At 33.1% G+C, this 12,959-nt stretch overlaps 2 protein-coding genes and 1 pseudogene across 2 annotated transcripts; 1 reads left to right on the forward strand and 2 right to left on the reverse strand.

Annotated features, from left to right (window-relative positions):
• Nucleotides 1-366: 366 nt before the first annotated feature.
• On the reverse strand, nt 367-7,801 carry LOC146732730 (CUB domain-containing protein 2-like). The gene is made up of 4 exons (XM_085492114.1): nt 7,655-7,801; nt 3,402-3,458; nt 2,308-2,544; nt 367-948 (listed from the first exon to the last, which is right to left on the reverse strand). Exons 1-4 carry the CDS (start codon nt 7,692-7,694, stop codon nt 482-484), a joined length of 801 nt encoding a protein of 266 aa, XP_085348240.1. The 5' UTR covers nt 7,695-7,801; the 3' UTR covers nt 367-481.
• Nucleotides 7,802-7,929: 128 nt separating this feature from the next.
• On the forward strand, nt 7,930-8,774 carry LOC146732731 (uncharacterized). Its single transcript, XM_085492237.1, has 2 exons — nt 7,930-7,998; nt 8,219-8,774. The coding sequence occupies exon 2, from the start codon at nt 8,264-8,266 to the stop codon at nt 8,708-8,710; it is 447 nt and encodes a 148-aa protein (XP_085348363.1). The 5' UTR covers nt 7,930-7,998; nt 8,219-8,263; the 3' UTR covers nt 8,711-8,774.
• A 2,918-nt stretch (nt 8,775-11,692) lies between these two features.
• The window catches only part of LOC146732732 (uncharacterized), a 5,283-nt pseudogene continuing 4,016 nt past the window's right edge, over nt 11,693-12,959 (reverse strand).

The raw sequence follows: 12,959 nt of genomic DNA on the forward strand, positions 1-12,959 counted from the left end.
ACACATTTACAACATATTTACAGTGCATTGAAAAGAGTGAAAAAAAACACATTTTAAATACATTTCAAATGTATTCTTATTTGGTAAGGGAATTTGTGATGAAAAGTGGGAACTGGTGAAAAAGTTAAAGACTTTAAAAAGATAGGAAAAGCTAGCTAAAAGCCAGCTCGGGGCATTACCAGGTAAGTTTGCCGTTTTATAAGGATCTAGTTTTTAAATACCCACTATTTTGAACAAAATCTGTCAAAGTACATCTCAGAAAAATAGTTCGTTCATTTTAAATTTGCTCAATGCTACATATTATATATTCACAGAAATATCGGTAGTTGTTATTGATCATTATCAATCTAAATTTTTTTTGCTCTTTCAGACTCAAGAAGTATTTTTCAGATTCTTCATTACCACTGCCGAGGAGGGTACGTTTTTGTTAGCGTTAACTTTGTCTAAGAAAAGAATAACTCTAGAAGATAGTGAGAAATTATTAAGAGGAGTCGCACACAATGACTAATTGATCAATGACAATGACAGTTGAGCAGAACGATTTCAAGAAAACGTCAAAAATAATATACATGTATGAACTAAAAATGACAATTATAGTTACTAAAATTATAGATTTGAAGTTATCATTATAAAAAGACCAAATTAGTAAGGTTTTGCCAATTAAAATGTCATTATGAATATAGTTTATTATAGGGAACACTTTGTTTAAATTCTGAGTTGTAATATACTTTGATCTCATATAGCACAACATTTTATTAAAGGAAATTTTGAAATGCCAATTCAAAACATTCATGGTACAAATAATAGTAAGCATTTTACCATCAACCCCTTTAGTATACTGTGCAGAGAATCGTCTTCTGTAATTATCAGACTTCTGTGATGAACTTTTCAGTTGGACGGTAAGTTTTTGTCCAGAGGATATTACTAGAAATGTACCAGTCTTGGCATCTGTAAATAAAAAGTTACATTTATATACTGAATCATAGATACAATATCCAAAAAATGATAGAAAACTAAGTGAAATGGAACAATGCACAAAACAATCAACTGCTGAAGCATTTTATACAAAGAGGTTCAGCCATGAATGTTCAATGAAGATTGACTCCATTCAAAATACCTTTTAAGCAAAAAATAATTGCAGCTAAGGTAATAAAGTATTTTACAGTACTCAAAAATCTTAGCAATCAAATGCAAACTTTGATTTTATTTGTTTAACCATAAATAAACAAACAATAACACCTGTCAAGTTCTTTGTCAAACAGGGAAATATTTGGTAATAATAACCTTGATAAAGCACATCAATTACATACCCTATCCACCATCAAACCAATGCATTTTATTTTATATAATTCCATGAGAATGTATAAATCATTTTATTTTGCACTTCAAAATTTTTTTGTTTTTTTGTTTTCGATTTGTTGTTGAATTTCGTTTTATGAAAAGTTTTATTGACAATAACAACCCAAATATGTTAAAATTATCTCCATGGCGAGAATGAAACACTCTTCTTTTCTATTCTATGGTAAAACAAATGTACTTTTTATTACTATCATACATAAGCAGTACCTTTCTATTTTAGAAAAAAATTGAACATTCTTGGTTTAACAATAAAAATCATTTTCGAAATTGTTTTCTGATTGTTTCTCTTTTTATGCACCGGTAGTCATATAGTTTTGTTAAATAACAGTTTGTTGCCCGTGTTTGTCCATCTTTATAAAAACTTTTCAGTTTTATTGCAGCTTTGTTGATCTGATCATTTGAATTAGGGAAGATGTCGGATAAAAAACTTAATTGCTATAGTTTGGGGGTGGGGGGTTTTGACCTCGAAAAGTTCCCGTCCTACAAAAACGATTTTATTTTTTAATGAAGTCAAAAAAATGTTGCAGTAGTTGTAGTTCGTTTTTTTCTACCCAATCATGGACAAAAATAACAGAAAATGAAAAAAAAAAAATCCAAGACGAGATAATGGTTTGGGACGGGTGTAAATCAAATGAGGTAAACTTCAGGGCATGAACCTAGAACCAACTGCTATGCAATACTACTGTCCGATTATCAATTTGTATTTAATGGTGAATGTAGTCTGATGCCATTATCAATATTTATCAATTAAGTTTCAGTGGGGGGGGGGGGGGGCTAAAGGAATTAAGTTTTTTATCCTACATTGAACTTTTGATGTTGTCCCTTAGGGAAAAATGAAATCAATGTATTTCTTGGTTCAGTATATATACTTGATATGTAATAAAATTAATTTTATCTTTTAATGTACTACATACTGTACATGCATAATATGTTTGATTGGCATCTTACCTATCCCAACAGATGTGAAACTCTTGATAAGGTTTTGATCAGACATTTCTTCCCCATCGTATACCTTTAGAAAGTCTTCAGAGTCGTCCACATAGAAGTCCATGAAAGTCAGATAGATTTTTCCGCTCGCTACTGTAGTTTCTATTTTCCAGGTACATGTTTTGGACTCTGGATACTGTTCTGGGTAGTTAGGACTTGCAAATGAGGTCTGAGTTTCATTTAAAACATAATCACAATCTAAAACAAAGATGTTAAATTTTCGTTTCATAGCTGTGTATGTCATGGACAGAAATGTATCTTGATCATTAAACGCTAAATTCAACTTTTTTCATGGACTACAGTGCATATTTTCCATATTTTAAAAGCTCATCTCCAACAGAATGGCAAATAAACCAATAATTGCATGACTTGTGTTTCCATTAAAAAATTTCAATTACTGTAGAATACTTTATTTTCGCTTGGAATTTATTTTCGCTAAAGGGATGATTCTGTGAAAATAAAATCCAGCGAATATACTTTTTTTCTATATTTCACATTAATCGCATACAAAATCAGTGAAAATAAATTCCATACAAAACACCCAAAAAGCCTTTTCAGCGAAAATTAATTCCAGCGAAAATAAAGTACTCCACAGTGTATTAGAAATGCCTCTGTACGGCAGCACATAGCACAACTACCGGTAATAGAGCAAATACAGTACTGGTAGTAATTGTGTTTAAAGTAGTTGCTGAAAGAAAAAAACATTGTGACATGTCTCAAAACTATATGAATGGGAGAGATGTCATTTTCATTCAATATATATATATATAGATTATATTAACCATTTCACCACCAGACTTTCTCGCCCAAAATTTTTCTCCACTTTTTTTTTATATTCTTCAATATTTCTGGAAATGAACCCTAATTTTGGAGCTAAATGACAAAATTTGGATCAATTTTCAGTTTTTACTCAAACAATTTGACTATTGTTGTCCCAATCTTCTGAAAGAAAGTGCAGACTATAAACGGGACTATATTGTGAAAATTGTGATGAAAAGAGGGAACTGGTGGTGAAAAGGTGAAAAACTGTAAATCCAGAGAGTGTTTTTACTCACCACCATCAAGTCTAAACCCACCCTGGTCAAAATCATCTGCTTCAACTTGAACTGATCCTGCGAATATGAATATGAATATGAATATGAACATGAACCTCCACTCATTAAAATGTGTTTAGAAAACTACCCCCTCATTCTAATCACCATAATAGTTAGAAAACTACCCTACTCATTCAAATCACTATAATGATTAGAAATCTACCCTCCTCATTCAAATCACCATAATGATTTGAAAACTACCCTCCTCATTCTAATCACCATGATTGTTAGAAAACTATCCTCCTCATTCAAATCACTATAATGGTTAGAAAACTACCCTCCTCATTCTAATCACCATGATTGTTAGAAAACTATCCTCCTCATTCAAATCACTATAATGGTTAGAAAACTACCCTTCTCATTCTAATCACCATAATGGTTAGAAAACTACCCTCCTCATTCTAATCACCATAATGGTTAGAAATCTACCCTCCTCATTCTAATCACAATAATGGTTAGAAATCTACCCTCCTCATTCTAATCACCATAATGGTTAAAAATCTACCCTCCTCATTCAAATCACCATAATGGTTAGAAAACCACCCTCTTCATTCTAATCTCCATAATGGTTAAAAATCTACCCTCCTCATTCTAATCACCATCCTAGTTAGAAAACTACCCTCCTCATTCAAATCACCATAATGGTTAGAAAACTACCTTCCTCATTCTAACCACCATAATAGTTAGAAAACTACCCTCCTCATTCAAATCACCATACTGGTTAGAAATCTACCCTCCTCATTCAAATCACCATAATGGTTAGAAAACTACCCTCCTCATTCTAATCACCATAATGGTTAAAAATCTACCCTCATCATTCTAATCACCATAATAGTTAGAAAACTACCCTCCTCATTCTAATCACCATAATGGTTAGAGAACTACCCTCCTCATTCTAATCACCATGATGGTTAGAAAACTACCCTCATTCAAATCACCATAATGGTTAGAAAACTACCCTCATTCAAATCCCCACAATGGTTAAAAATCTACCCTCCTCATTCTAATCACCATAATGGTTAGAAAACTACCCTCATTCCAATCACCATAATGGTTAGAAAACTACCCTCCTCATTCAAATCCCTACAATGGTTAGAAATCTACCCTCCTCATTCTAATCACCATAATGGTTAGAAAACTACATTACTCATTCAAATCACTATAATGGTTAGAAAACTACCCTCCTCATTCTAATCACCATAATGGTTAAAAATCTACCCTCATCATTCTAATCACCATAATAGTTAGAAAACTACCCTCCTCATTCTAATCACCATAATGGTTAGAGAACTACCCTCCTCATTCTAATCACCATGATGGTTAGAAAACTACCCTCATTCAAATCACCATAATGGTTAGAAAACTACCCTCATTCAAATCCCCACAATGGTTAAAAATCTACCCTCCTCATTCTAATCACCATAATGGTTAGAAAACTACCCTCATTCCAATCACCATAATGGTTAGAAAACTACCCTCCTCATTCAAATCCCTACAATGGTTAGAAATCTACCCTCCTCATTCTAATCACCATAATGGTTAGAAAACTACATTACTCATTCAAATCACTATAATGGTTAGAAAACTACCCTCCTCATTCTAATCACCATAATAGTTACACCATAATAGTTAGAAAACTACCCTACTCATTCAAATCACTATAATGGTTAGAAATCTACCCTCCTCATTCAAATCACCATAATGATTTGAAAACAACCCTCCTCATTCTAATCACCATAATTGTTAGAAAACTAGCCTCCTCATTCAAATCACTATAATGGTTAGAAAACTATCCTCCTCATTCAAATCACTATAATGGTTAGAAAACTACCCTTCTCATTCTAATCACTGTAATGGTTAAAAATCTACCCTCCTCATTCAAATCACCATAATGGTTAGAAAACCACCCTCTTCATTCTAATCACCATAATGGTTAAAAATCTACCCTCCTCATTCTAATCACCATAATGGTTAGAAAACTACCCTCCTCATTCTAATCACCATAATGGTTAGAAATCTACCCTCCTCATTCTAATCACCATAATGGTTAGAAAACTACCCTCCTCATTCTAATCACCATAATGGTTTGAAACCTACCCTCCTCATTCAAATCCTCATAATGGTTAAAAATCTACCCTCCTCATTCTAATCACCATCATAGTTAGAAAACTACCCTCCTCATTCAAATCACCATAATGGTTAGAAAACTACCCTCCTCATTCTAATCACCATAATGGTTAGAAAACTACCCTTCTCATTCTAATCACCATAATAGTTAGAAAACTACCCTCCTCATTCTAATCACCATAATGGTTAAAAATCTACCCTCCTCATTCTAATCACCATAATGGTTTGAAAACTACCATTTAACTCTTTATCTATTATCGTTATCTAGGCAGGTAAATATCCTGATCAGAATTGTCTGAATTGTGGATTAATATACTACCAGCAAGTCCTATATTGTTCGTGAAGTTCCTAAAACTTCATTTTTTCCCAATTTCCCATTTAAATTTCTGATTTTGGTAAATAGTTTTGGTACTTAGTGAAGCTGATCTAAAGTGTATGACCACACTATTGGACCTGTTGAAAAAAAACAGATGATACATTTGTATGTTATTCAAATAGTAATTAAAATTCTAGTTTCATTGTAATATCGTAATTGTTCCAAAACAAGTTCTTTGAGTTTTCCACTAGTATATTATTTTGCAAAATTTTAGTAGGATCATAGCATATTGGAATAAAAAAATTGTCATAAAAATAAAAAACAAAAAATAAAAAGTGACATAATGTGTATAATGTACGACATATATTATGTCTGTAAATATATAGTTCTTAGGGGCGGAGCTACATCACAGGAGGTTTTATATTGCTTTCACACGCATCACTCTACCAGGAATTTCTATGGGCTATGTGCAAACTGCTGTGGAATGCCGGTCAAGAAGCAGAAAGAGGAAAACAGAAAAAACTCAACTTTGAGATAATCCTGAGCAACCAAAATATGTTGCACATGTACATATAGTACCTCACATGTACAATATATATATATATATATATTTGGTTGTTACATTATTCAGGACAATTTGCTCAAAATACTAATTTCTGAGAGTTTTTGTTTTCACCAGTGATGGTTGTCAGGCGGTGAAAACACAAAATTGCTAGTTGTAGTTTTGTTATTTTTTTTTATGTTGTTTTGATTCTACTTACCTGGCATATCTGCATTATATTATGTTTCTGTAATGTAACTTTTAATAATTTTATTTATTTATTTATTTATTTATTTATTTATTTATTTATTTATTTATTTATTTATTTATTTATTTATTTATTTATTTATTTATTTATTTATTTATTTATGACATTAATTGAATTGTATAATTATAAAATGTCTGAATATCATCCTAGAAAATTTGTCTGCAATTAGCAATTATATTATATAAAAATGGAAAGAGGTGACATTTATTTTCTTTGGTGCACCATGAGTTTTATAAATGACAGACACACATGACTGGATGGACAATACAAGATGGACACGGCTGAATGATCTGGGCAATACTAGACGAACACATGTGGATAGACAATATGAGATGGACATGACTGAATGGACAAGACAGACATGAACACGGCTGGATGGATGCATGTTTCTAACAGAAATTTCCCGAAACTTTGTTAAGTTTCTTTGCAACTGGCTATTGAAAATCTGAACTATTTTTTAGTTTTAAATGATAAATTGTTTATTTAATGTACTACTGAAAATACATTAATTATTCACTGGGTTAAGTTATAAAATCTACACGAACATGTAAAACTACAATATAACTCATTATTTTCAAGTGAATATGGTTTGATATTGAAAGTGTGAAATTAAATACCGGTGAAAGTAAATGCTTTTACAGTACTTTAATGATATGCATGTCATGTGACCCCACGTGACGTCTATGATGTCTACACCTTTAGGCGCGTTAAAAAAGTATATACCACATTTAATTATACAAGTGAAAACAATCAGACTCCATGTTTTAAATCACTTTTTTTACAATTTGGGGAAAATTGAATTCTATACCGAAAATTCTGAAAACTATAATAATTTTATACTTTCCGTTGAAGATTAAATATAGCATTGTGATCAACAAAAATCCAGGGTACAGTTACGGTGTACCTACCAACTCGGCCAGACTTTTCAACCCGAGTTCTCCTTTGCTCATCGCAGGACTCACCTGCTATTACCGCAACAAGTATGAGAAAATATTTCACCATTTCGGTCGTGCAATGTCTATCGGATATGTACAAGCAGTGCGAAAAACGTTTCTCCCCTCGCTCATACAGAGAAATAAAATCAGCGAAACACTTCCTTTCGTTTTCGCAGCTGCTTCTCGGGACTGTGGTGAAAACGCCCCCAGACGTTAACAACCTGCATAATCATTGACCTGTGATTTAGGCGTGGGTCAGGTGGGCTACACATGACTATAACGGACCAATCAGTGAACACATCTGCAAGGTTCGAAAATTTGAGTGAATATACCCGCCGTTTATTTTCACATTTTGGGAGTACAATATAACAGTGAGTATTTTTCCCATTATTTAATCTCGATTTGTGATTCTCGAATTACAATTGGCCGAAACAGACGTTTTTTTTTAATTATATATTCCTACATCTGTATTTCTTGTTGTTCATTCACACAAAAAGCACAGCTTGTGGTCATGTTGTCGGTCGATCAAGTTTAATTAACCTCAAAACCAACGCACACCACTTGACTACACATATCCTCCTCTTTTTCAAGTTTTTTTTCTCAGATCTTCGACTGTCCGATTATGAGAGTAAGACGATGAAGGCAAGTAAATTACCGACATTCAGGCGGTCTTTGCCGCGGTTACCGATGAACGATGCCAACAAGCCAAATAATGCAAAGGAAAACAAACTCCCTGACTCGCTGGCTGGAACAACTACTCCAAGCTTATCGTTAACACCGGAACCGAACCGACTAGGTTTTCCCGTTGAAAATGTCACACCGGTAACTGTTAGTGTTACAAACGGAACAAAACCTGGTTTGTCCACTCCTAAGGATTACTTGAAAATAATAGGACTGAAACACAGCGATAGTAAATTAGGAACGCCACTAACGCCTGAATGCTACAATAAAGTGATTCTCGACTCGCCGAAAAACACGCCGTTAAGACATCGTAATAGTGTTGGCACTTTAGATACGTTTAAACCCGAGAAAAGTGCCAGTGTAACGGTTGCAGTGAGAGTCAGGCCATTTAATCAACGGTGAGTATACTTATTTGCTGTATACTGTAGTTTACCCAATAGAGATATCAGTAAACAATAATTAAGGACCGAAAGTTCAAGTTCAATACTATAATAATAATAATATAATTGTTCACTGCTTTTTAAAATTAATTTAATTAATGTAATCAGAAATATGAAAAATAAAATGAAAACAAATTAGATAAATATTTAACTGTTGGGTTTTTCTGTCCTCTGATGGCTCAGACACTAAGCCACTAGCTTGATATACTGTATATATTATAATTTAGCTGGAATTAATTTTCGCTGAATACTGTTTGAATGTTTTGTATGGAATTTATGGCTAGTTATAGTTAGCTGGATTTTATTTTAACTGAATCATTCTTGTGAGGAAAATAGCGAAAATTAATTCCAAGCGAAAATAAAGTATTTAATGCAGTATTTAATGCAGTATGTGCATGTAGTAGACATATTAATACTGCGTCGGGGTAGTCAACATATTAATATTGTGTTCATTAATTAATTTTAAGATGATGCTAACAACATCATTTACCCTAATATGTAAAAATAAATATTATGTTGTTTATAAATCTGAATCGCTTTGACCCCAGACGTTAGAAACAGAAAACATGTTTTGACCTCGCTATACAATTAGAATTAAACAGTTAAAAGGGTGGGCCAGGTAGTCTTAGTTAATACGGCTCTTCATGTTTTCATATTCATGTTTGTGGGTGTTGTATTATTTTTTTGCTTTAGCTTCTTAGTGGGATCATTCAGTCTACTTGTATGCTATAGCCTAAGTCAATACTGGTACCATATTATTCTTATCATAGGCACATCTCCAATAGAAGCCTAAATTAACTAAAAATCACTTTTACTGTGTACTAAATCATAAAAATATGACTTATTTTGATCATACAAATACCTCTGTGACTTGCATGTATTTGCGGGTATACTAAATGTATACTAATTTAAACAAATACAGAATTATAATTTTGTTGATTTTTTGTTAAATAAAATTTAAAGCGTCACAATTTGGATGCAGCAGTCATTCTAATATATTGTATTTTACTTGTGACCTTGATTAATATTAAATTCAATAATATCAGTATATAAATTTTCCAAAATACATAATTATATTTACACACCAGTACACATGATCACTGAATATGTCATCCTCTGCAATTAACAACACATGTGTACATTTAATGTCTGCTTTGGCCTATTGTTATACATATACATGTATTACATAATCTGTATTGTATTATTATAGTACTTCTATTACTCAATACGTCAAAGGCTTTAAAATATATTTTGCCATGGTGTCGTCACCTGCGCATATGTCAGATGGCCATAGCGTGTCATTGTATACAAACAAGCGTCTACCCATGAGCCTTTGCATTTCAGTGTGTGTTGTTATCAACGCTTGGGACTTGATTCCTGCATGTGTACAGGTGATGAGCCTCCTGCTTTAAATTACACTTTGTTTAATTTGTACAGACTATATTTTTTGTTTGTAAGCAGCCAGTTGGTATTAAACCGTTACTGTAGTTAGCTTTATTTTTACTCTGGAATATTATTTTTGCTAAAGGTGTATTAAAATCAGCAACCATAAAGTTACATCATGGATCTTAAAAATAAAGCTCAGATGTCATTTTTGCAAAATTTCATTCTCATTTGATAAGTTGCAAGATTTTTACCAGAAGACTCACTCTCAAAAGACTTTGGCTAAATTGAATTCACAATATTCAAGAAAACTAAGCTTAAGGCTACCAACTTTGGTTCTGATAATATTTTCTTTAAAAATAGATTGCGCAGGTTAAATATTAATTTATTTTTCTTTGTGCTAGCTTGCTGATTTGGTAACACAAATTTATGTTTATTAATTTTTTTTAAATTCTAAATAATAGTCAGTTTCATTAAAGTCTTATTGACATCTTGGGAAGTGTGCACAATTGTTTTAGCTTTGGTCAAAAGAGATTTAGGATAGACATTTAATTTTAGACAAGGTAGGTTTATCAGAATCTAACATTTCTTTTTTGCCTGTTAAGAGAACACCTGTTATTAATTATTTTATAAAAAAATTGCAAAAAGCAAGAAAAACAAATGTGGTATAAATAACTGTACTGATTGTGAAAGGAGTTCTTTTTGTGTTACCCTACCCTAATCCTAACTCTAATCCTCAACCCAATCCCCCAATTTAATTGTATATGCCTTTTCTAGATAACTTTAGGTGTTCTTAATAGGGATATATACATTGGGTAGCGCCGGAAGGTAGGGATAGGGTACAAAAAGAACTCTTTTCCTAATTTCACACATGAAAATCAGTATAATAATGTGGGCTACCAGTAGTTTGATTCAAACAAAACTAATTTACTTTCTACGTCACTGTTCTAAATGCTAACCAACAACCTGTTGGATGAATTTGTATTTCAAATTATCAGCGTACATGAATCGCTTGCAATGCTCCAGAATGTAAATGTATTTGCAATGCTTGAGAGGAGGCTGAAAGAAATCTGCATGATTCATATACTAGTATGGTAGTTTTCTAACAATTCATGAATAACCGCCATACCATTGCAATGACAGTGAATTGCAAAGTTTTCCCCATTGACCAAAAAAGATTTACAAAGTTTAGATTACGCTTTGACACACATGTATGCACTTGGTCGTCCCACGGGTTCCTGAGACTACTATCTGGTTGCCATGGTAGCAGTGATAGCCAATGACACTGTGACCGATTTATTAGCAATCATTGACCGTATAGTCAACAAAAATCTTGCAATTGCAGCTTTTACATGTACCGTAGACATGCAGGTTTCAGTATCACATGGTATTTTTGTTTATGCATTGTACGATATGCAGTCTGCTGTCTCGTTTACAGCTAGTTTCACTGAAATCAGTAAAACTGTTCTACATGTGCAGCTACCGCAGCACTACATAGCAGATGGATTTTTTCAAAATATTCCTTTTAATATCATGCTTTTTGTATTCAAATACACCTGATTCAAGGCATATTCTGAAATGAAAACACAACATTCATGACTGTGCTCGTTGTGAAGTCTTTTACCATGCTGATATAATTACACTGGATATCACAATGGCCCTAAAACCTGCAAATGTTCTATTGCATAAGTGCATTACAACTGTTAGCTGAAACTAAACTTTATAATTAGTACATGTACTAACGAAACTCCAAATCAGTGCATAGTCCTGTAAATGTATTAATTATTCGCTGTGTTTTAATTTGATATTTTTTTCAAGTGAAATTACACCATGTAAACATGCAAAAATTACAATGCCGGTAGAACATCATGTTTATCTGAAATACACAAAACTGTATCTGTGAATCTAAAATCCAGTGAATACATGTATGCTCGAAATATGGTATGGTGAAATAAAGAAATTAAATACCAGTGAAAAAGTTTACAGTACATGTATTTATCATCTCTGGGTGTCCACTAAGGGGTGAAATAGTTGTAGCCATGATTGCTTTATTGTAGCCTAATCTAAAACTATTTTGCCATTGGCGGTTGATGAAGAGTTTAACAAAGTCCCAGTGTAGGAAGTTTCTGGCAAGACTGGAAACAAGCTCATTTTGAAAGTTGGTTCAAAGCAGAGTATTGATTGAGTCTGAATCAGGTTCTATACAAATTAGGTATTATTGTAGCAAGCCCAAACATTCTTTTGTATATTAGGGAATACTTTGTTGACAGATGCGTGATTTAATTAAAGTTTTATGGATTGAGGGAATTCAGATAATGATGAGATTGACTTCAACTGCAGAGTCTTTTCAAATGACACAAATAAAATCCATTTCGTGATCAGCTCAAAGGAATTTAACTAACTGTGGTTATTGTGCTTGACTCGTCTATTGTGTAACTTTAGGGACACAGTCACAATAGTGAATGTAATTCCCACTGTGGTTTTTATTACACATCATGCACCATACCTCACAGGGTTTTTTCTAGAAAAAAACTGCAGGAGGGAGCACTGCAATTTAGTGGTGCCACCAAGTGGGGGAGATTGGGTTCTCCCTACCAGTTTTTGATAATTCTAAGTTAAAATGGAGCATTCTATGGCTTCCTTGAGGCCAAAATTACTATCAGACAGGTCACAGTTGAAGATTGTGGTAACATGTGAATCCCTGGTCAATCAGAATTTTCATGGTTGCCAGAGGATCTGCTCCCCAGGGTAAGGGGGCGCATGACCATGGCAGTGAGGGCACTGCGTCCCTGTTCCCTTGTTTAAACAAATCCCTGCCTCATACTAGA

The sequence above is a fragment of the Saccoglossus kowalevskii genome, chromosome 17 (assembly GCF_978046115.1).
Source record: "Saccoglossus kowalevskii chromosome 17, keSacKowa6.1, whole genome shotgun sequence".
Lineage (NCBI taxonomy): Eukaryota > Metazoa > Hemichordata > Enteropneusta > Harrimaniidae > Saccoglossus > Saccoglossus kowalevskii.

Excerpts from the sequence above, each read along its gene's own strand:
- LOC146732730 (XM_085492114.1), bottom strand. The coding sequence starts at position 7,694 with ATGGTGAAATATTTTCTCATACTTGTTGCGGTAATAGCAG. Across the intron at positions 2,545-3,401 it reads TGGGTTTAGACTTGATGGTG|ATTGTGATTATGTTTTAAAT; the intron begins GTGAGTAAAAAC and ends TCTTTGTTTTAG. Across the intron at positions 949-2,307 it reads TTTCACATCTGTTGGGATAG|ATGCCAAGACTGGTACATTT; the intron begins GTAAGATGCCAA and ends TTTTATTTACAG.
- LOC146732731 (XM_085492237.1), top strand. The coding sequence starts at position 8,264 with ATGAAGGCAAGTAAATTACCGACATTCAGGCGGTCTTTGCCGCGGTTA.